Source organism: Capra hircus, chromosome 17 (genome assembly GCF_001704415.2).
Source record: "Capra hircus breed San Clemente chromosome 17, ASM170441v1, whole genome shotgun sequence".
In the NCBI taxonomy this organism is placed as follows: domain Eukaryota; kingdom Metazoa; phylum Chordata; class Mammalia; order Artiodactyla; family Bovidae; genus Capra; species Capra hircus.
In genome coordinates this window covers 7,651,631-7,675,924 of record NC_030824.1, presented here as the reverse complement: position 1 = coordinate 7,675,924, position 24,294 = coordinate 7,651,631, and the positions used below count along the sequence as shown (strand labels likewise).

The window sequence follows — 24,294 nt, the reverse complement described above, 5'->3', positions numbered from 1 at the left end:
CCTCCAAATACCCAGTCCTGCTGCTCCACCCTGGATGAATCTGCAGCCAGCCGGTTTCCCTCTGACCTCCCAGGTCCCCCGGTCCTGGCTTGGACCCCGTCTTAGGTCCCATCTGAAGCTTCAGTTGAGAAGAGCTTTGGACTCTGGAGGACCTGGCCAAGGACAGCTGCAGTGGGAGACACACAGGGCGTGGGGTCTGAAGACCCGGCTTTGCACCCTCTGCCCAAACAGTGGGAATAGGTCACTTCTCTGTTCCCTGTCTGTTAGAAGGATGTCAATCACTTGAAGGATGGGAGTCTCTTCAGCTATCGCAATGAAGTGGAGAATGAAGGGGAGACTCGTATTACCACTGAGGGTGGCTGGGTGGGGGGCGCCAACCTTCCCACAGACCGGTTCTTTCCGTCTCCCTTTGCATTGGCTTCCAAGGGCTGATGGGCTGCCCTTGCAGTCCACGGATGACCCAGCTTCTCCCAAGGCTACCTGCTTCCTCTTTCCAGCATTCTTTTTTCTTTTTTTTAATAATTTTATTTGTTTATCTTCGGCTCTGCTGGGTCTTTGTTGCCGCACAGGCTTTTCTCAGGTTGTGGTTAGTGGGGGCTACTCTGGTTGCGGAGCACGGGCTTTAGCCCTTGGGCTTTAGTGGTTGCGGCACGTGGGCCCTAGAGCGCAGTAGCTGTGGCGCACGGGCTTAGTTGCTCTGCGGCATGTGGGATCTTCCCAGACAGGAATGAAACCCGTGTCTCTGGCATTGGCAGGCGGATTCTTTACCACTGAGCCACCAGAGAAGCCCCCCGGCATTCTTAATGGAGGTCCCAAGAGCCATTCTGTTTGGATGGACGTGGGTCACATTGTCATGCCTGGGGTGATGGGATACCCATCCCTGGCTGAGCCAAGGCTTCTGGGAAATGGTAGGTAGTTCCTAAACTCTTGAGACTCAGTGTCCTCATCTGTAAAATGGGCGCTGACTTTGTGACGGTCAAGTGATTCCCTGGGCTTTTCAAAGAAGAGAGAATTGTGGCTGTGGTGTTCATACATTAACATGTTTGGGGCAGCAAGTCACAGAAGACTTATGTTGGCTTGACGAAAAGAATATTATCTCAGCAAGATGTCCCAAGTTAGGGAGGGCAGTAAGGCTTGTTAATTCAGTCTCTGTGATTCATTAAGGGTTCTGCCAGCTCATTATTCCTTCAAGTATTTATCAGGCACTGTGCTAGTCACCACCCACCAAGTGTGCTGGCTTTTTCCCCACATGTGCTGTGCTTAATAGCTCAGGCATGTCTGACTCTTTATGGCCCCATGGACTGTAGCCCACCAGGCTCCTCTGTCCATGGGGATTCTCCAGGCAAGAATACTGGCATGGGTTGCCATGCCCTCCTCCAGGGGATCTTCCCAACCCAGGGATTGAACCCAGGTCTCCCACGTTGGAGGCATATTCTTTACTATCTGAGCCACCAGGGAAGCCGTGGGGCTCCATCAGAGACACAGGGTGGAGCCACTATTTCAGGCATTTCTCCCAGATTCAGAGGCACCCAGGGCTTTCCTGGTGGCTAAGATGGTAAAGAATCCACCTGCAATACAGGAGACCCGAGTTCGATTTGTAGGCTGGGAAGATCCTCTGGAGACGGAAATGACAACCCATTCCCATATTTTTGCCTGGAGAATTCTATTGACAGAGGAGCCTGGCAGGCTACAATCCATAGGGTTGCAAAGAGTTGGACACGACTGAGCAACTCACATTTTTGTTCAGGGACATCCAGATGAAGGAGAAATGGTACTTCCTGTGTCTCTCTCTATGAGAGATGTTTTCCCTGAAGTCCCCTAGCCAACATTCTCTCTTGTATTATTGGCCAGAATTGTGTCATGTGGCCCGTGCTTCAGCCAATCAGCAAGCTGGAAGCAGCAGTTGTCCTAAAGCAGCAGAAAGCAATATAGAGAAAGGAAGTTTCCCCAGCCAGGTCTTGGTTCTGTGGAAAAGGAGGATGTGGAAACCACTATTGCCTCTGCAGCCAGATGCCCTCCCCACCACCCCATCTTTCCACTGGAAGGCAGGCAACGTTGTCACGGAACATGCTGTGACTTATCCTGGGGCCATAGGAGGTCATTTCTCTAGGAGTTTTGTGATGGGTTGGCCAACAAAATCAAAACACCCTCTTAACTCAAAAAGATTCCATAAATTATTGAGGTGAATGCAGAATGCATTCTTTTAAAATAATGAAATCGTTGTAGGGTATGACTTTTCCTCTGGGAACATTTTTAGCTAAATAGATAACAACTCTTTCAATTGTGATTTTCTAAATAATTTGATGGTGTGTGTGTTGATTTTCTGTAAGGTTTTCAAAAGCTGTTTTAGGGGAATTTCAAATATTCCCCAGCCGTTGAGATTTTGTTTGTTCCTGTAAGATCCTAATGATGACCTTTGCCAATCAAAGGAGAGGGCGTGAACTGGTGATAGGTCAAAATATTTTCAGGAGACACTTTGCCCATAGAATTGCTTGAGGAAAATATCCCTCCTAATTATGACGTGGTCTCTGTTTGATGCTTCTGAGCTGTTAAGGCCTTCCTAACACTAATCTCTCTTTATGGATAAAAACCTGAGGCTCAGAATCTCTGAAAGGAAGAGCTAGAACCAGGGATGATGTTAACTTCTCCAGGACCACAGGGACTGAGGATGAGGGGAGAGAGATCCCAAGGAAAGTTGGGATGCTGATACTTGTGCTAGACTGCAGCAATGGTCCTGACTCTCCCCTTTAGCCATTCCTTTCCAGTACCACCTTTTTCTTTCCACTGTGGGCAGAGCAGGACTTGTTCTAACCAATGGGGTGTTAGCAGACCTGCCAAGGCCAGCAACTAGGAAGATGAGAGGTACATGGAACAGAGCTGCGTCATCCCAGGCAAGCCTCACAGAAATCAGAGGGCCCCCAACCAACATGGGACCAAAAACTTTTTTTTTTTTTTTTTTGGGTATGCCATTGAGTTTTCGTCATTTTGTTCAAGTGCAAGTCATCAATTTTGTGGCAATAGCTAACGAATACAGACAATAGAAAAAAGAGTAACCGGAACCTGGTCAGGCTACAAAAACCTGAATGCCCATTGCACTCCCTGTTATAGATGGGGAAACAGGCTCAGAGAGGGGAAGACTTGTGTCCAGGGCACCCGGCTGGTAAGTGGCAGAGGCGGGATTTGAACCCAGGTATTCGCAGATGACACCACCTTTATGGCAGAAAGTGAAGAGGAACTAAAAAGCCTCTTGATGAAAGTGAAAGAGGAGAGTGAAAAAGTTGGCTTAAAGCTCAACATTCAGAAAACAAAGATCATGGCATCTGGTCCCATCACTTCATGGGAAATAGATGGGGGAACAGTGGAAACAGTGGCAGACTTTATTTTGGGGGGCTCCAAAATCACTGCAGATGGCGACTGCAGCCATGAAATTAAAAGACACTTACTCCTTGGAAGAAAAGTTATGACCAACCTAGATAGTATATTCAAAAGCAGAGACATTACTTTGCTGACTAAGGTCCGTCTAGTCAAGGCTATGGTTTTTCCTGTGGTCATGTATGGATGTGAGAGTTGGACTGTGAAGAAGGCAGAGCGCTGAAGAATTGATGCTTTTGAACTGTGGTGCTGGAGAAGACTCTTGAGAGTCCCTTGGACTGCAAGGAGATCCAACCAGTCCATTCTGAAGGAGATCAGATTTCTGGGATTTCTTTGGAAGGAATGATGCTAAAGCTGAAGCTCCAGTACTTTGGCCACCTCATGCAAAGAGTTGACTCATTGGAAAAGACTCTGATGTTGGGAGGGATTAGGGGCAGGAGGAGAAGGGGATGACAGAGGATGAGATGGCTGGATGGCATCACTGACTCGATGGACCTGAGTCTGAGTGAACTCTGGGAGTTGGTGATGGATAGGGAGGCCTGGCGTGCTGCGATTCATGGGGTCGCAAAGAGTCGGACACGACTGAGCGACTGAACTGAACTGATTCTCCTCATGCTGGAGAAGGCAATGGCACCCCACTCCAGTACTCTTGCCTGGTAAATCCCATGGACAGAAGAGCCTGGTGGGCTGCAGTCCATGGGGTCGCTAGGAGTCAGACACGACTGAGCGACTTCACTTTCACTTTTCACTTTCATGCACTGGAGAAGGAAATGGCAACCCACTCCAGTGTTCTTGCCTGGAGGATCCCAGGGATGGGGGAGCCTGGTGGGCTGCCGTCTATGGGGTTGTACAGAGTCGGACACAACTGAAGCGACTTAGCGGCATTCTCCTCATGCCAGAGAGAAAAACACTCTGACGCCTGGAGGGGTGAGAGTTAGTGAGGCCAGATCACTTCTGCTGTGGGTGAAGACCCTGGCTGTCTCCTATCGCTAATGCTGAACCCCGGAGACTGTCAGTTTAAACATACCCCTAACTTTATCCCAACAAGGATTTCTTATTATGTGCATGCGTGTGTATTTAATAATGATAAAGCACTTGTATGTCATATTTGACAGCAGGGCTTTTTTCATCCCAAGTTTAAAGCACTACCGGGAAATAATTAGTGCTACCAGAGTCAAAAACAAAGGGACCCCATCAGAGAAGACAGTCGCAGAAACTCTCGGATCTTAATTGAACAATTACCTCTTATGCCTATGAATAGTTCATTATTACATGCCCTGTTATTATTAGCTGTTATTATTGTTTTAGATGAATGCTGGGAATTTTTTAAAAAATCAAAAGCCGTTTTCAACCACACTGTTCATCTCCCCCTGGCTTTCACACACTCCTGACATTTCCTATGTAATAATGTCATAGTCGGCAGTCAATTTTCTACACCTCACCTGGATAACGGTGTATTTGGATCATTTTGGTTGTTTGGATGGAGTGGTTAAATACTCCAGGCCTCTGTTCATACTGTTATTAATTTTTGACTCCTTGGTGAAAGCATTTGCATGAGAATCAAGCACCTCCCGCTTTTTATTTTTTAGGAATCTGAAGTCCTGGGGAACAATGAGGAGATCTTTGTTCATCCCAACCTTTTGGGACAGAAACAAAAGGAGGTGGTGGTGATGGAGCCAGAGGACAGAGTAGAAGCCGCCTTGGGCAGTAGAGACCCAGGCCCCAGGGAGGGAGGGCAGGAGGCTGGGTCAGGAGAGGCCAGGCTGGGCGTCTTGTGACTTTGGAGGGAAACACAAAAAGGAGGCGACAAATGAGCTCACGTAAGGCATCTTCCCTGCGCTGGGTGCTGTGCTCAGTGTTTGGAACTGTGTGTGAGCGCTTATGAATTGGTGTGGATGCCTCTCTGGAAGTCAGACTCTCTCCCTGATTCACAGCACCTCATTTCGTTCAGAGTCCTCCACTCTACAATCATGGGCTTTCCCCAGGCGCACCCGCCACTGTGGTTCTATTTTCCTTACTAGGTACTGGTATAGGAATAGCCACGTGAATGAGTTCTGGACCCTGAGACAAAAGAGACAGTCTGCTGAAGGAGGAGGAATTTGGGGGAAATAAGAGAATTATAAGAAACACTGTCTTCTCTTTTGCTAGGCACCATCAGGACTGGGTGTGATGCCTGGAACTGTAGCAGCCATTTGGTGATCATGAAGGGGCTTAGTGGAGCAGAAAGAAGAAAAGGACTTGGGTACCTGATCTCACCATTGTGCTAGTGAATTAACCAACTCTGGAGCCATCCTACCTTAGGGTTTCTTATGATTGTTTGAGATAGCAATTTTTTTTCTCATTTATACCAATGCGTCAGGGTTTCCTATTACTCTGCCAAAATCATGAAGACACAAGAACAAACTTTTCTGCTTATTTTATAGATGAAGAAAGTGAGACTCAATGAAGTAAATGTGTTTGCTTAAGTACACACAGCCTGGATGTGGTGGACTCGGCATTTGAACCCTCTGTCTTAGAAGGAGACCCCTGCTGGGAGGTGGCAGGATTTTTTTTTTTTCTTCAGTCTTAGCTATGTGGCCTTTCCACAGCACAAGGACTTTCGGTTTCTCCCACAGGCTGTTGATGGCTTCTAACAGATGATCGCAGGGCAGGTTAAGTGGAGCTGGGACTCAAACCCAGGTCCCCATATCTGAGCTCAGGCCCATCTCTGCATCTCAAGGTTCTCGGCGATGTCAGAGAGCCTCCTGCTTTATCTGAGACCCCCACAGTCTAGGATATACTCAATGGATCCCACAGATCTGCCTTTGGCTGCCACAGGGTGGGGCAGCTGATTGTAGAGACTGGCCACCAGAGGCTGCTGTAGTCACGCCCAGGGGCCTCCTTAGAGGAGGCCATAGGGAAACTTGGAACCTGGTGCCATGGTCCAGGAGGAGCCCCTAGCGTGAGCTCCCCAGGAGGTGAGGCTGAAGCTACAGACCGAGGAAACCCCGCCATTACCACTCCCACCATGTGGAAAGGAGTCTCTGCCTCCGGGAAGTCTAGGACCTAGTTGCTGTGTGCCCTCAGGCAAGTTGCCTCCCTCCTCTGAACCTCACTTTTCTCATTTTCAAAATAAGGACATCATCCCAACTTCTCAAGGGCTTCCTTTCTCTTTCTGGTGGTCTTTCCCCTCTTTGGAGCCCAGCTCAACACAGTGGACAAAGACCAATTAGGACGTGAGGCCCAATGACTCCAGGGCAGGTCTGGAGCCCAGTTCTGATTCTGCTGCAAACCCATGAGGAGTCTTTGTGTTGCAGATGGGGAAACAGGCCCAGTGGGGAGAGGAGACTTAGTTCTCGCACTTGCAACACAAATTAAGACTCAATATTTCCTGAAGTCCCTTTTGTTCCTTGGGATGCTAATAGAAACAAATAAAAACTTAGCTGATAGGAAAAAGTTAGGGAAACGCTGGGCTAAATCTGGAAGGCTATCTTCCCTGCGGGCTTCCCAGGTGGCGCTAGTTGTAAAGAGCCTGCCTGCTAATGCAGGAGACTGAAGAGATGTGGGCTTGATCCCTGGGTTGGAAAGTTCTGGAGAAGGGATAGGCTACGCATTCCAATATTCTTGGGCTTCTCTGGTGGCTCAGACGGTAAAGAATTCGCCTGCAGTGGAGGAGACCTGCGTTCGATCCCTGGCTTGGGAAGATCCCCTGGAGGAGGGCATGGCAACCCACTCCAGTATGCTTGCCTGGAGAATCCCCATGGTCAGAGGAGCCTGGCGGGCTACAGTCCACAGGGTCGCAAAGAGTGGGACACAACTGAAGTCACTGAGCACGCATGCATGTGCATCTCCCCTGCAGGACTTTTCAGAACCTTTAATATCTAATGTGATTTAGCATATTAAATCCATGTGCAAATCATATGCTAATATACATCTCCAAGGTGCTGGAGGGAGGGTGAACCAGGCCTCGGTTTCTCAAACTCTTTTAACCTAGAAACCCACTTTGCAATGTGAAAATCAGCCTCTGGTGATGACAGGAATAATGCACCTTCAGAAGAGGCTCCATGCCGCCTAGAGGACTTGACTGCTGCTGCTGAGTCGCTCAGTCGTGTCCGAGTCTCTGCCACCCCATGGACTTCAGCCCGCCAGGCTCCTCTGTCCATGGGATTCTCCACGCAAGAATACTGGAGTGGGTTGCCGTGCCCTCTTCCAGGGGATCTTCCCGACCCAGAGATCAAACCCAGGTCTCCTGCACTGCAAGCAGATTCTTCACCACTGAGCCACCAGGGAAGCCCCTCGGACTTGACTACCCTTTTCCTATGTTCAGCCGCATGTGGTACGTGCTTTGTAATAGCAGACTCACTTTACACTTGAGAACAGGTGGCTCAAAGAGAGGCAGTCACTTGCCAAAGGCCACATGCCGGTGGGAGGCAGCCTCAGGACTGGAACCCCTGGGCCCCACTGCTCTGGAGCGGGGGGGAGGGGGGGAGGCAGGTCCCACTTACAGCACTAATTTGCCCTGTCATCCTGGTCACACATCACGTGATGCTGTCCCAGCCCTTCAAATGCCACCACCACTCCTGACCGAGGCCCAGGGCCACACATGGAGTCTATGGGAGCGGGCCAGTTTTCCTGCCTCCTGCCTCCTCCTCTCCCCTTGTCACTCCCTGGTGAGCAAGTGGTGAGTTAAACAAAAAAGACTTTTGTTCCCCCTGGCTTGCCCACCCACTGTGGCTGGGCCCCACCTTCCAAAGGCCAGCGAAGGGGGCCCCGTAGTGACTTCGTGGGCCCTTTAAAGACTCCCAGGATGCGCATGTGCGCTACAGCGCAGGTAAGGGAAACCCAGGCAGGGGAAACCCAGGCGCAGGGCACGCAGGGCACGCAGGGCACGCAGGGCACGCAGGGCACGCAGGGCACGCAGGGCACGCAGGGCACGCAGGGCACGCAGGGCACGCAGGGCACGCAGGGCACGCAGGGCACGCAGGGCACGCAGGGCACGTGGAGTCCCAGGTGCAGCTCAGCGCTGCGGAGCGAGGTCGAAGTCGCTGCTCGGAGGCCAGGCGGGGATGGAAATGGGAGCGAGATCTAAAGGCTGGGATGAGACAAGAAGACATAGAGCCACCCCGCAAAGGTGAGTGTCCCCGCCATGGACGACCCCGCACTTAAGGTTTCCCGAAGCCCTCCCGCGCATCTGAGGCCTCTGGAACATGGAGTGATCTAACTGTTGTTATGATGGGAAGTGGCAGTAATATACGTGGTTCCAGCTCATGGCTACCAGACTAGACAGCTCAGCTCTAACTAGGGATGAACCCCAGATACTCAGAGAGGGAGAAGCTTCTAGTGTCTTTATAAAGGGAAGGCAGGCAGCTTTGGAGGGGGAGCAGGCGGCTCCTCTCTGCCTCCATCACCACAGGAGGTCCCAGCAGCGCAGGGTGTGGGAACCAATGCTGGATCTGCGTTCTGGAGCCAGACATGCCGTGTGCAGGGATCGGTGGTGGTTTTAGTCTCTGGATAGCAGTTAAGAGCTTCGATTCTGAATCAGAAGGCCGGTGTTCTGCCCCCACCCACCCCTTCTCTGAGCCCCATCCTGAACTGTGTGAACTTAGGCAAAGTGATCGCCCTTCTCTGGTCTTGCTGGCCTTCAGGTACACCTGCACTGTGGCGAGACCTACCTACTACTTAGTGCTGAGCCTTGGGGCCTGTGTGCCTGCACTAACCGGGCTGTAATTGTAGTGATGATAATATCATAAACACCTGCACTGCTCCTCTATCTGGTTTTAAAGAGGCTGGAGAGCCCTTTGAGCTCAGCTCCCTCAGCTCCCAGGGAGAAGAAACCTGGCCAAGGTACCCAGGGAGCTGGTGCTAGGACGGAGCTGGGTCCTGGGGTCAGGCCCCGATTGGCTGTGCTCCGTGGCCCCACCTGCTTGCCTCTTCACTTGCCCTGCAGAGGGGTCAGGAGGTTTTCCACTGATAGGGGACAGGTCCTCACCCTGCATGTGAGGGACCTGGCCTGGAGGGTGGCTGCAGTCTCTGTCCCCTTGCCTGGCGGGCCCAGGACCTGGGGACCTGGGCTACCTAGCATTGGTGTGGAGGTGGCCGCAGCGGTAGCTCTGGGGACAGCCAGACCACGGGTTGCCACCCCCAGTGCTGAGCCTGCTCTGCCCCGCCCCTCTCCCAAGTGCCCACACTGTGGTCTCCTTGAATTCCATCCCTGGTTCTGGCGTTGCCCTCTTTGGGGATGGACTGGTTCTGGGTCACTTAAAGTACCTATGGTAGGATTTGTACCCAGGGCCTGCTCCCTCCAGAGGCTGGAGAGCCCTGGGCGCTGCAATGCCCCCTGGTGAGCTCCAGAGATGTGTGAAGGTAGAATGTCTGGGGGCAGCCTGGCCCCAAGTGTGGGGCTGGATGCCAGAACCCGCCTCCCTCTTCCTCTCCTTGTGGCTGTTTTTCAGATCCTCTGTGTCCTCATCTGTAAAATGGGGATGATCTTATTACTACCTGAAAGGGCCGTTGTGAGACTCAGTTACATGAGGTCAGAAAAGCACTGTGTCAGCGCTCCTCTGCATCCTGTCTGTGGTCACACCCAGTGGCCTTCAGGCTTCTCTGGTGGCTCAGGGGTAAAGACTCCACGTGCTAGTGCAGGAGACATGGGTTGGATCCCTGGTTCAGAAAGATCCCCTGGAAAAGGAAATGGCAACCCGCTCCAGTATTCTTGCCTGGGAAATCCCATGGACAGAGGAGCCTGGTGGGCCTTGGTCCACAGTGTTGCAAAGAGTCAGACACAACTTAGTGACTAAACCACCACCACCAGGGGCCTTTCATGCAGCGATGGATTCCCTGGCCTGTCACCCAGCCGGACCCCTGCTCCTGCTCTTCAGGCCCTGGTGACATGTCTGACTCACTGACCCAGCTCAGAAGGGCCTGGGTCTGGACACAGCCTCTTCTTGAAACCTCCGTGTGCTGCCAGGCTCTGGGGCCTGGCCTTAGGAGGTGGATGTCCCCACTGCAAGGTCACATCCAGGGTGTCCCCTCTCTCCCTCTTCTTCCCTGAACCTTGCCATGCCAGGCACCCAGATGGGGCTCCATGCATGAGAGGGCAGGCCTGAATCAGACTGGTGACACCCCCCATTCCCCTCTGTTCAGACACTGGGCCAGCAGGTCAGGGAAGAAGAAGGGGACAGGATGTGAACAAGAGTCTATGCTGTGGCGTTTGAACCCCAGCTTTCCGCAGACTTGCTGTGTGACCTCAGGCAGGTCACTTCCCATCTCTGAGCCTCAGCTTCTTCCTCTAGAACACCCCTACCTTACAAGTTTCCTTCCCAGGTGGCGCTAGTGGTTAAGAACACACCTGCCAATGCAGTCGACTTAAGACGTCCCTGGGTGGGGAAGATCCCCTGGAGGAGGGCATGGCCACCCACTCCAGTATTCTTGCCTGGAGAATCCTCATGGACAGAGGAGCCTGGCGGGCTACAGACCAGGGGGTCACAACAGAGAGACACCACTGAAGCGACTTAGCACAGCACACCTTACAAGCAGTGGCGAGGCTCCCAAGAGATGCTGTGTATAGGAAAACGCCCAGTAAGTGCCTGATACACGCTGAGCACCCTGGGGCAAGGGAGGTCTCCTGGACAGCCTCAGGACCCCGGGGCATGGGGTGTGTATGTGCTGGGGCTGGCCAGGGAGATGGCCACTGCTCAACCACTTTGGCCTGTCCCCAAGCCACACTGCTTAAGAGGATGCACAAGGGTGCCAGGCACTGAGGGGGGGTGGTTTAGTGACGTAAGGGGGACACCAACCCTAGACCCCCTCCATACCCCTCAGGGAATGAGCCAGAGGGGCTGGGCTAGTCTCTGTCTTGGCTGCCCTATGGGCCAGTCCCTGGCCCTGCCGAGTGGCTGACACGTTAACAGGGTCAGAAGACCTAGGGGAGCAAATGAAACATCGCCTACAAAGTGGCCCAGCAGAGGGGGTGCCGGAAGGCTCCCCGCCTGCTCCCCAGGACTCCGAGCCCCGTCAGGGGAGAAGACAGCCCGATTTACTCCTGGCGGGGGAAGGGTTGGGGGCGGTGGAGGAAGGAAGAAGAACAAACACAAGAGCTTAACGAAACAATCCCACAGCTGAGACACCATCTGTGTTTTCCTTTTTTTTTCTTTCTCTTCGTTTTTAAAACAATATAGTGCAGACCGTACTTCTCACAGTAGAATATAATGGTCAATTTTAGTATATAAAAAAAAACATTCTCAGAGATTCGTAAATGCACTTAGTGCTTGAACAGGCCTTGGAGAGAGATACAGTACCGCTTCCAGAGTGCCAGAGGGGCCAGGACTTGGGGAAATTGGGCCTTAGGGACTTAATGGGGGTCCCCCCCAAGAATGCCTGATCCCCCCTCCCAAGTGGTGTGGGGCAGGCCTTGGAGGGTGGCTTGCAGGAAAAGGGAGTGGATTGGATCTCCCAGTTAAAACCAGCAGGTTGCCCTGGCACTGGCTCCTGGGAGGACCCCTGAAGGAAGCAGGGTCTGAGCCCTCTGACACTGTTAGCCCCTATGGCGCCTTTGTGCGAATAGGTCAATGCCGCCCCTTCCTCGAGGTTCAGAAAATTTGCTGTCATAAACACACACGTCTAGGATGCAAATGACGTCTCCTCGGATGCGTTTGCCCTTGTGCAGTACACAACCTGCACAACTGTGCCCGGCAGCCCCCCCCCCCCATAATAGGTCCTGGTGGGAAGGGAGAAGGTGGTGGTCCAGGATTTGGAGAATGGAGATGGGATTCTGTGTGGGGAAGGCATGATGGGAAGGGGAAGAGGGTCTAGAAGGGGAGGACCAGGGGGACCAGCATTCCCCGGAGCCTCTTGTAGTCTTGGTCTTCACTGGGAATGGGCAGTGCGAGGGAGGCGCTGTGGGCCCCCGCTGCTCTTTCTCCTGGAGACTGGGACCTCAAGAGGGAGGAGCTAAGCCCAGGGGAGGGGCCTGCTCCGATCCCACCCCCGCTCCCAGACCATCACATTTCCTCCTGCGCCCCACTGCGGCCTGAGCGCCTCTCCTGGACAGCCGGGAAGAACCGCTTCTGTTCTCTCCCGGCCTCCGCCAGCTTGGATGGAGGGAGGCATGGACCTGGGATGGAGGGTGGCTGCCCCTAGGCCTCCCCGGGCCCGGGCTGGGGCAGTCGATGGTGGGGAGGGGCGTCGTGAGCGAGAGGTCACCTGGCCAACTCCCCATCGGCGGCAGCTGGCGGGTCGCCAACCTGGCTTTCCTGTGGGCATCAGGGGGGCACTCGGGGCCGGGCTGTCCCCCATCCCCACCGCCCGGCATGCCGCCCACCCTGTTCTGCAGCCTGCCTCTCCCTGCCCACCCCCCGCCTCCTCGGCGCCCTGCCCGTCGGTCCGTGCGTGTGCCGGGCCGGCCTTATCTGTAGACGGGCAGGCGGATGTGGGCGTGCTGGTGGTCTAGCAGCCGGGGCACAGCCACCGTCTCGTAGCCCTTGCCCAGCATACGCTCCTTGATGCAGGGCGGCCGGATGTCGTTGATGAGATACTCCAGCGACTGCAGGCTGCTGCTGAGCACAGCGGTGTTGCACACGCTCTTGCTGGGCAGGCCCGAGAGGGTCTCGGCCGGGGGCCCCGCCAGCTCCCGGGCGGCCCCCGGCCCCAGCTCGGTCCCAGCGGCCGCCGCCGCTGCCGCCGCCGCCGCCGCCGCCGCTGCCGCTGCCGCGGGGTTGTAGCAGTCGCTGGTGGGGGTCACCAGCACGCTGTTCCAGGGGGCAGCGAAGTACTGGCCCACGGCGAAGCTGGCGGGCAGCCCCACGCCGCAGTTGAGGGGCGACCCGCTGGCCCGCTCGTACGCCCGCCCCCCGCAGGCCTCGGGGGACTTGCTGGCCAGCGCGCCGCCGCCGTAGGCCCGCAGGGGCTGGGGGGGCGGCGGCGGGGGCGGCTTCTGGGGCCACAGCAGGTAATCCAGGCCGCCGTCCGCGTAGCCCGCGGGCTTGGCGGCCCCGGCCAACGTCAAGGCCGCGGGCGTGCTCCCCTGGCCCAACTCGGCGCCCTTCCGGCACTCGGGCGGGCCGGCCGTGGCCGAGTAGGCCGTGCGGGGGAAGCCGGGCACCGGGCCGTGCTTGGCCGGGCTGGGCGGGGGCCCGGGCACGGCCTGGCAGGCGGCGGGCGCGGCGCCGGGGGCCTGGCACTGCTGGTGGAGCTGGTAGAGGAGGCTGTGGATGGAGGGCAGGTTGGAGGGCGGCAGGGGCAGGCCGCGGCCGGGCAGGGGGATGACGGCGGTGGCGGGGGCCGCGGCCGCGGGCAGGCCGGGCGGCGGGGCGGGCGCCTCGGGCGGCTTGGGGTAGGCCAGGGGCCCCAGCGTGCTGGGCGCCGGGTAGGGCGCGACGCCCACCTGCACGGCGGCCGGCGACAGCTTGGTCCGCTTGCCCTCGGCGCTCTTGAGCACGCTCTTGGCGGGCCCGGCGGGCGCGGCCGCGCTGGAGGAGGAGGAGACGGCGGCCTTGACGATGGCCAGCAGGCCCTGGTAGCCGGCCGTGTGCGCCGGGTAGGGGCTGTAGCGCTGGCCGCTGGTGTCATAGCCGTTGACTGTGCGGCTGAGGTGCTTGTGCTGGGGCACACGGATGTTGGTGGGGAAGATCTTGATGGAGAGCGGGCTGTTGGCCACTTTCTCGGCATAGGCGTCCAGCTCGGCCGGGCTCGGGTAGCGGGAGGAATGCATGGAGCTGGCCACCGTCTCGCCTGCAGGGGGACACGGGGAGGGGAGGACGCACAGGTGAAGGCTAGCCCACAGGCCGCGCCCCCTACAGCTCCCTGGAAGGGCTCCCAGCCGCTCCTCCCTTGCTTTTCCCAGCCCCTCACTTGCTCCTTCATTCATTCAAATTTTTTAAATTAAAAAGAAAAAAAAAATTGGGCCGTGCCTGTGTGGCATGTGGAATCTTAGTTCCCCGACCAGGGATCGAACCCAGGGCCCCTGCAGTTGGAATCATGGAGTCTTAAAGCACTGGACCTCCAGGCAAGTCCCCCCTTCTAAACTTTTAAGCTTTGCATCACAGCGTAAAGTATGTCAAGGAAACTGCATGCATCACAGACTTACTGCACTTTCACACACAGAACACACTCGTGTGACACTCAGGTTGGGGGAGGGGGGGCAGGTGGTCAGTCCCCAGAGCAACCCCTGCGCCTGCCCTCAGACAGGAACCACAGCAAGGGGACCAAGGGGAAGGCCCTCCAGACTCCTGACCGCTCCTGGTGTCGGCACAGGTGGGCAGGGATCACACACTCTCGGGTCTCTCCCACTCGGGGTCACTTTTCCAGGTTCATCTGGGGAGCTGTGGGGGCAGGGCCTGTCCCTTCTCAAGGCCTCGAGGTATCGGAGTGTGGCTGCGGGACGCGCTCGTCCTGCTCGCCCTCCCTACTGCTAGCGGCGTCCGCGTCATTTCTGGTGTGCGTGCGTGTGTGCTAAGTTGCTCTGCTGCTGCTGCTAAGTCGCTTCAGTCGTGTCCGACTCTGTGCGACCCCATAGAAAGTGAAGAGTGAAAGTGAAGGCCCTCAGTCGTGTCCAGCCCTTAGCGACCCCATGGACTGCAGCCCGCCAGGCTCCTCCACCCATGGGATTTGCCAGGCAAGAGTCCTGGAGTGGGCTGCCATTGCCTTTTCCACTAAGTCGCTCAGTTGTGTCCAGCTCTTTGCGACCCCATGGACTATACAGTCCATGGAATTCTCCAGGCCAGAGTACTAGAGTGGGTAGCCCTTCCCTTCTCCAGGAGATCTTCCCAACCCAGGGATCGAACCCAGGTCTCCTGCATTGCAGGCACATTCTTTACCAGCTGAGCCACCAGGGAAGCCCAAGAATACTGGAGAGGGTAGCCTATTTCTTCTCCAGCAGATCTTCCCAACCCAGGAATCAAATCGGGGTCTCCTGTATTGCAGGCGGATTCTTTACCAGCTGAGCTATTTTATTTTTAAATTTTTTATTTTTTTGACCATGCTGTGCTGCACGTGGGGTCTTAGTTCCGTGATCAGGGATTGAACCCTGGGCCCTCGGCAGTGAAAGCACTAACCACTGGACCACTAGGGGATTCCTTGAAGGGCATACTCTGTGACAGGCCAGCTGTCCCCACTGTCGGTGGGCACAGCTGGTCCCTGCAGCGGGGGAAGCAGGTGGCCGGCAGGCAGACCCCCTTCTCCCCTCCAGAGACCCTCCCGTTCCTGAGACCTCCCTAAGGGCTATCTGTGACACTCTCTGCAGTGGGGAGGGGAGCGAGGGGCCTGCAGGAGGTGGGTGGAGAGACCCAGGGCTTTGGAGCTGGCAGCCTGGGTGGAGTCCTGCCTGCTTGTTGGGGCTGTGTGGTCCTGGACAAGTGGCTGGTCTGGTTGAGCCTCAGTTTCCCCACCTGTGGAATGGGGATGACTGTGACAGGTCTACAGGGCGGCCTCGGGGAACGTCCGTGCCAAGCGGCCCACCAGGGGGTGCAGCACAGAGCAGGCGCTGGGAGACCAAGACTTGGCTGAGCCCTTGGGCGAGGAGGACCCCACAAGTTCTCATGGCGCACTGCCTTCCTCCCCCGCCAAGGGCATCCCCCGGAGCCCAGCAGTGAGTCTTGGGGAAGGGCAGGGAGGGGTTTACCACCCTGAGCCTCAGTTTCCTCACCTGCAAAATGGGTTTATGCTGCTGCTAACACTGCTTCTCCTGGCTGCTGTGAGGTTTAATAAGTTGAGTGGCAGAGCCTCAGCAGAAGTGGGTCTCTCCACGTGTGTTATGACCCTCCATCTGCCTGGCACAAGGGTCTTCCCGGGAGAGGAAGGGGCAGGGCATGTGCATGGGTGGGCCTGGCATCGTGGCTGGGACAGAGTGCAAGCCCCACCGCCTCCCCACCCACGGGAAGGTGACCCGCCACATCCTACCTTCCCTGAGCCTCCCCCCAACCCTCGAGATGTGAGCCTAAGTGCTCAGTCGTTAAATCGTGTCTGACTCTGTGTGACTCCGTGGACTGTAGCCCGCCAGGCTCCTCTGTCCAGGGGATCCTCCAGGCAAGAGTACTGGAGTGGGCTGCCATTTCCTTCTCCCAGGGGATCTTCCCCACCCAGGGATCGAACCCACGTCTCCCACATTGGCAGGCAGACCCCCTTGAGGACTCACAGCCAATCTGAGCGACCCGAGTGCTATGATGGGGACACACAGGGAGCGTGGGGACACAGGGGAGCCTCAGCCCCGGGTTCTCCAGAGGCAGCTTTCTGGAGGAGAAGAGTGTCTCTGCTAGGGCAGGGCTGAAGGGGTGAGGGAGGAGGGGAATGCATTCCAGGCAGAAGCCACGCGCAAAGGCGCGGGGGCGGGGCGGGGCCCCCGTGGGAATGATGAGCCAGAGGAGGAGCAGAAGCGCAGGGCAGGCGTGCGGGAGGAAAGCCCAGCCCGGGCAGCCCAGGAGGGCGTCAGGCCCGAGCAGGGCCTCTTCACCACGGGGCAGGAATTCCCGATGGTTCTGTCCCCAGGGTACACTGGCCAGGTCGTCCGCAGACGAGTCCTGTCGTCCTAACTTGGGGAGAGGGTCTCATGGCCTCTCGTGGGTACCAGTCAGGGATGCGGTGCCCAGGACAGAAACCCGGCCACAAGGAACTGCCTGGATGCGGGGTCAGCTGTGCTGCCTCAGGAGCCCTGGGCCAAGGCCCTGGTGGCCACGGAAGGTTCTTGGCCAGGGAGGGGCGGGGCAGGAAGACCGTGTATCAGGAGGACGTTGCTCCTCTGCCCCGAGGTGGGCAGGGCAGCGGGGAAGGAGGAGGCTGGTGACAGTACCCACCCATCCCTGTGGCCCCGATGAATGCTGGGTGGGTGGAACTGACCCAGGTCCCCCATCCTGACCCTGCCTGAGGCAACCGCCCCCCTCCCCCCACCACAAGTGGCCTAAAATAAACTCGGTGTGGAGAATGGAAATGTCACTTTGGCCAACGGGGGAATCTTTCTCTGAGATTGGATTTAAACTACATTATACAAGCAATTTCATGGGCACTTAGCGCCGCTCGGAGAGTCCCACAAAAAAGGGCCCAGTTCTTCATTTACCAGCCATAAATCAGCAGTTGCTATAATGAGCACAAAAATGTCACTTTTATGCAATTTTACAGATGAACAAAACTGGTGAAATTAACTGTGGTAACCTACTATAGTCAGCAAAAGCGGCTGCCGGGGGAAAAAAATGATATCTGTATGTATTTTTGTTCCCCTTAAACTCTCTTCCCAAGCAAGTTTCTGCCATTGTGGTGTGAAAACTCATTTGTCCTCACCATTATACTTTCATTTGGAGTTTATCTTGAGTATCCAATGAGCCACCAACTGTGAAAATGATTAAATCTACAAAATCTATCTAATGGATGGAATAAATTAGGTGTTTAAAACCTTAAGAAGAAGGAGGCGAAAAAAAATCCAGCAATGCCTGTTTCTCGTTCCCATTCGTGGACAGAAGGGGCCTGCCTGGCCCCCGCTGGTCAGCAGGACCCTCAGCCAGTTGGGGTCCCTCCAGCGTTTGTGGGAGCCGATGGCGGTGGCACCCTAGAGGCTGTCTCCTATGAGCGCTTAGTATGTGCGAGGCTCCGGGCCTACAGCTTTGCCCCACACCTCTTGTTCACAGCACCTGGGGTTCCTAACCCACCTCCCGGTGGTTGGGAGGCAGTCCCATTTCACAGATAAGGCAGCAGACAAGTTGTGGCATTTGGCAGGCAGCTACCAAGACCTGTCGCGAGACCCAGGTGGTCCTCGCCTCACGGTATGCATGCTCTTCCACTTCCGATGGGGCTGACCCATGTGGCCTGCGAGATACCGGTGAAGGAAAGGGGCGAGGCGTCCAGGGCAGGATCACTTGCTCCACCCGTGCGGACACGGGAGCAGCCTGCGGGGAGGCCCGGCAGCGATGTGAGCCATCCTGGGGAGGCAAGTCCTCCAGCCCAGGGCAGGCCTTCAGGTGACTGAGCCCCTGCCGACAATTGCCCGCAGGCTCACGAGAGACACTGAGCAGAGCTACCAGCTAGGGGGCTCCTGATCCACGGAAACCAGGAGAGACAGTATATAACGACTGACCCCTTTAAGCCAGCGGTCCTCAGCCTTTCTGGCACCATGGACCAGTTTTGTGAAAGAAAAGTTTTCCCTGGACTGGGACAGGGCTGGGGGAGGGCGGGGATGGTTTTGGGATGATTCGAGCTCATTACATGTATTGTGCACTGTATTTCTAGTATTATCATCAGTTCCACCTCCGATCATCAGGCATTAAATCCCGGAGGGTAGGGACCCCTGCTTTAAGCCACTACATTCTGGAGCGACTTGCCACACAGCAGTAGATAACTGATCCGGGCCCCCATCTTACAGAGGAAGGAAACGGGACCTCTCCGAAACAGCTGGTGAGGGCAGAGCTGGGGCTTGGCTTCCACGTCGGCACCTCCCCCTGAACCCCAAGGCGGGCCACAGCTGAGGCTGGGAGACCCAGGAGGCTCCCCCTGTGCCCCCCACCCCACCATCTTCTTCCATAGACTTGGGAGGCAGACAGTATTGAGGAGGGACCATCAAGTCAGCGTGGAGGCTCAGAGAGGCGGGAGGCGTTCCGTCCAAGGACACGCGACCGGGCAGGCGGCCCCGGGCAGAGCTCCCCAGACACGTGCTCGCCTTCGGGAGACCATGGACCAGAGTCACCCTGTGCAAACCTGGCGTGATCACCACGCCCTGTGAGCCTTGGCATCCGCAGCCGCTACTGCTTCACACCTTGTTCCTGAAGGGCTTTCTCCTGAGCCACCCGGGGCCTCAAATGCAGCCTTGTCCAGCAGAGCACAGTGGCTGTGGCTTGGGGGCGGGGGGCTCCTGGTCACTCGGGCCAGGCCAGGCCTCCCAGCCCCTGTAGGAAGAGGCTCCAGACCCTTGCCTGGAGGTGAGCCCAGCCGCTAGCGTTCAGGGGCATCGCACAGCCCTGTTCTGACAGATATCATGGCACAAAAAGGCCTCTCAGAGCAACCAGCCAAGCCAGCTGTCTGCAGTGGGCTTCTACATGGTGAAAGGCCACCCAAAGGCGAGCACGTGTCCAGGGGAGCTCTGGCCGGGGCTGCGTGCCCGGGGGGAGGGGGCAGAGAAAGAGACCTGTGGCCCTGCAGGCCTTACCTTCCTGGGTTCCCTGAGCTGGGTGTTGGGGACCCCAGCGAAGGTTTGGTGGTTGCCTGGTGTGGCTGTAGGCAGATGCCGCCTACCCTTGGCTCATCCTGCTCCCCCAGCAGACAGGGCTCCTGGAGCTGGCCTGTCCACTCTTCAGGGAAGCCTTGCTGAACGCACGACAAGGCTGTGGTCAGCCAGAAGGAACCTGTCCAGCTTGGGAGCCCCTGTTACCCACTAGTCTCCGCCCTTGGGAGAGTTGGGTCTTGGGAGGAATGAAGCCAGAGACAGCCCTGTGGAGACGAGCCCCCGCCCAGGCCGGCGTGCCTCGGATATTTCCCAAGCCCCTCCTGCATGCAGGCACCGTCCTGGGCCTGGAGATGAGCAGCAGGCAAAGCGACTTGAAGTGCTTTCCCTTTTGGAGCTAGTTGGGGGTAGTGGCGGTGGTTTCGTCACTTAGTCGTGTCCCACTCTTTGCGACCCTGTGGAATGTAGCCCGCCAGGCTCCTCCGCCCATGGGATTTCCCACGCAAGAACACTGGAGTGGGTTGCCATTTCCTTCTCCAGGGGATCTTCCTGACCCAGGGATTGAACCCAGGTCTCCTGCATTGACAGGTGGATTCTTTATTGCTGAGCCACGAGGGAAGCCCACGTTCAGGGAGACAGACAGTAATGTATGTGTCAGGCAGCAACACCCCCATGAAGGAGACAGCAGACGTGGTTGTGTGTTTTTTTTTTTAAAGGTAGTTTAACCTGAAGTTCTACAGGACTCTAAGTCAGGCAATTTCTCAACAACACTATTTTTTCTTCTTCTTATTATTTTATTTTGGCCATACTGAGCGGCAAGTAGTATCTTAGTAGCCTCTGACCAGGGATCGAACCGGTGCCCCCTTGCATTGGAAGCGCAGAGCCTTAACCAGGGACCGCCAGGGAAGTCCCCTGGTGCGGTAGTTTTAAAACACGCCCACAGTTCTTTGGCACTTCTCCCCATGGGCACTGGAGCCTAACTTTCCTCCACTTAAACACGAACTAAGCAACTTGATTTTAATGAATGAAGGTGGCAGAAATGTGCTGGTGAGTGTCTCGGCTCAGTCCTAACGGTCTATCTGGCTTCCACCCGGAGATCCAGTGGATCTCTGCCTCTCAGGACGTCCATTCCTGGTCTGGGAAGCTCGGGCCACGTGGAGAAGCCACGTTTGGTGCCTCAGTGCCCCAAAGCCGGCATCCACCGCCCGATTTATGAAGGAGCAGGCCTTCTGACGTTGGGAAAGATTGCAGGCAGAAGAAGAGAGAGGCAGAGGATGAGATGGTTGGATGGTATCACCGACTCAATGGACATGAACTTAGGCAAACTCTGGGAGATGGTGAGGGCCAGGGAGACCCGGTGTGCTGCAGTCCATGGGGTTGCAGATACTCAGACATGACTAAGCTACTGAACAACAGGCCTTCCGAAGAGTCCAGCCCAGGCCTGGGTCTTCAGCAGGGCTGCCTCCCCTCAACCCTGTCTCCAGTGACATCACGGCACAGACACCCCACCCCACCGTGCCCTGTCTGTAGTCTGAGCATATGACACGGCGTGTGAGGCCTCTGGGCTTTGGGGTGACCTGCTACGCAGAGTAGCCGGGACAGCTGGGTGTGGGGGATGCAGAGAGACAGGATCGGGGAGCCTAGTCTGGACACAGCGGTCAGCAGTGAGGTTTCCCTGATTTAAGTGGCCCCTCAGGAGAGTGGAAGGAGGTGAGGGGGTGAGCCGCATGGCCTCGGATTGGGGAGCAGACGGGCTCGCGTAGGGCAGCGGAGCTGGAGGCGTGGTCATAGGAGATGGGCCAGAGAGGCAGGGGGTGCGTGGAGGGCCTTGGCGTGGGGGGCACTCAGGGGGTCCGGGCTTTGCTTCACGTGGGAAGGCTGGGAACAGAGAAGGGCCGTGAGCTGAGGAGGGTTTTAACGTGACCCCTCAGAGGCTCCGGGGTGGGAAACAAGACGAGGTCACCCTGGGAGACAGAGCGCCCAGGAGACGCCCGCCGTGCGCCGAGCTCGGGTGTCAGGGGGCTCTGACAAGGCAGGGAAGCGGGGACATGGAAAGAGGCCACAGAGGGGGGCCGTCTGCCTCCCCCGTCCCTCTCGAAGGGGGTCGGACCAAGACACCAAGGGAAAGAGCCCCGGATGCCAGCAGCGCCTGGCCTGGGAAGGAGGCGTTTTACTTCTCGTCTGTGCTTTTCTGTAATTGCCACGGCGGCAGGGTCGGGTGGGGTGGGGTGGGGGTTGAGCAGCCTGGGGCTCCCTGGCGTCCCTGTGTCGGTGGCCAGCATCTGCTCCTGGGCGGAGCACAGAGGGCAGTCAGCCGCTTTCTGGGAAGGCCTCACGGTCAAATCCAGGCCTGCCATGCTCACTTGGCTGTGTGATCCTAGGCAGGCCGCTGCCCCTCTCTGAGCCTCAGTTTGCTCTTGTGTAGAATGGGGATGAGACTGCTGTCACTGACCTTGGAGAGCTGTGGTCAGCACTGTCAAGGGCGCCTGCCCTCAGGGGGCGCCCTGGTTGTTGGTGAGCAGTTCACTAAAGCCTGCCTGCCTCTCCATGTAAGACCCTCCCATGAGCCCCCGTTGGCATGAAGCCTGAGCTGCTCAGGGTGGCATTTAGGCCATAGCCCTGTGCTCCCTCTGCAGGACCCCACCCCTGGTCCACTGCACGGTGTCCCCCGATCTCTACATGCTGACCACCTGCCCCCACTGTGGAGGGTCGCCTCTGGGCCAGGCATTGCCCCAAACACCCATGGCTTCACTCTTCTGCCAGCCCCGTGGAGGCCCTGGGAGGCAGGTCCTGTGTTTCTGAAGAGTGGGATGCTCACGGAATAGGGCTTCAGGCGGGGGTTGCAGACGCAGATTTCTACACGTTTCTGCTGACCGCTGGCGGACAGATGGACTGCAAATGAGCTGGAGGCCCCAGAGGAGCAGGGACCGAGGTGGGGTGGGGGAGGTGTGCCATGCCCAGAGGGGAACACTCTTGATAGTGTTTAGACACCAGCAGGACACACCACACACCAGTGGGTGGGTTGTGGCTTGCGCCGCCACCAGTCTGAGACTTCTGGTGGACCAGGGTCTGTGAGCCAGGACTCAAGCCCCGGGCACCCATGTCCCAGACCCCTGCAGTCAATCACTGGGCACTGTGGACGCCACTGTTGGATAGGTTCTCTCAGGTTAATGCTGGTGGCCCGGACAGCCTGCTCATCTTGCGTCCATCTCCCTGCCCCACACCCTGGGAAGAAGTGCCCCATGTCCAGGTCTCCCCAGGATCTGATCTGGAAGGGGAATCTGGGGTGGGGTGGAATGTTCCATGTGGTGCCTGGCGCATAGTAGATGCCGGAATTACGCACGAGGAAGAGGAAGAGGTTTGGTCTTCACCTACCCCCTGGTCTGCTGACTCTGCCCCTCTTGGGCTCAGCTGGGATGCCTCCTCCTCCAGGCAGCCTTCCCTGCCTGCCCCCTGCACTGCCTGCTGTAGCTGTTGGCTTGTCTCTTGGGCTGGATTTGGGGGCCTTTGAGGGCAGGCCCTGCTCTTTTTCAGCATCCTCATGCCTGAAAGAAAGCCTGGAACCACAGCAGGTGCCCTGGGAACATCGCACGAATGATGGTGTGGGCTCCAGCGAGTATCTGAGAGCCTGCAGGAGCAGCCGCCAGCCAGAGCCCGGATCCCGGGTACAGAGACACAGGTGGCCCCTCTGTGACCTAGGCCGCTCCCGCCGCTGCCCCTCCCCCCGCCCCCTGTGGCCCCTCCTTATCGGGAAATTTGAAAGGCTGCCTGGCTGGCTGGCAGTGCGGGCAGGCCGTTGCTGCCATTAACTTAATGTTATGGGCCTTTTACAGGTGTGTTAAATAGACGCAGTTATTAACGAGTATATTAAGCCAATTAAAAGCAGCCCTTTGAGTGGGGTTTAATGTGGCTACAGGGAGACCTCAGCGGCAGCCTGCCTTCCAGAAGTTGGAGGTGGGGGGAACCTGGGTGGAGGCGGGGGGGGCTGTGCTGCTGAGACTGGGGAGAGGTGGGCAGTGGGACCCTGGCTGGAGGCAGGCCCATGGCTGTCTGACGCCCCGCTCGGCCTCTCGTGGGGTGTGACCTTGGGCAGCGGCTGGGCGTGAGAGCCTCAGTTTCTCATCTGTACAGGGCCGAAGGGGTGGGTGCACCCGGGGTACTTGGCCCTGGCAGGCATGCGGTACCTGCCCATCAAGGTGGGGGAGGTGGGTGGCCAGGCCAGGCCCCAGCCCCGGATTCCTGCTCCCACGAGCCAGGCTTTGCAGCGGGAGCCTGGGCACCTACTGGACAGACACAGGTCCCTGGGCAGTCGAGTGCAGCTTCCTGTTGAGCCACTGGACACCCCCAGCCCTCTCCCAGCAAACCTGTCCCCTTGGTGGACCTCACGCTTGGTGACTGTGACGGGGGCTGATGGCAGCTTTCCTGGAGGAGGGGTGGTGTGCTGGGCGCCTGAGCATGCGTGGGCCTTGAGTGCATGCTGTTTCTTTCTCATGCCCTCCCAGTTTTTACCTGTTGCCTCTTCCCGAAAGCTCGGGAAGTGGACAGTTATCTGTGTTGAGGTGGGGGTTGGGGGGTCCCCAGGCAGAGGGCCTGGCCCCAGCCCACCAGGAGCGGCCGGCCCACATCTGCATTCCCCTCTGCTGCTGACACTCTTGCCCTTGGAGGTGGCAGCCTTCTGAATGCTCAATTAACGCGACACTAATTAGCTGGTGGCACCGGCAGAATCCCTAATGAGGCCGCCCGGGAGGGGGGTGGGGAGCAGCTGTTCTCTGGCCTCTCTGCTGGGAGGAGGTGGGGAGACGCCGGGC

General features: G+C 57.1%; 1 protein-coding gene across 1 annotated transcript in view; it reads right to left on the bottom strand.

Moving 5' to 3' along the window:
* Positions 11,482–24,294, bottom strand: part of FAM222A (family with sequence similarity 222 member A) — a 60,409-nt gene continuing 47,596 nt past the window's right edge. The window contains exon 3 of the mRNA XM_018061104.1: positions 11,482–14,079. Within this exon, the coding sequence (XP_017916593.1) occupies positions 12,755–14,079 (1,325 nt within the window). The 3' untranslated portion in view covers positions 11,482–12,754. The remainder of the gene's footprint in view (positions 14,080–24,294) is intronic.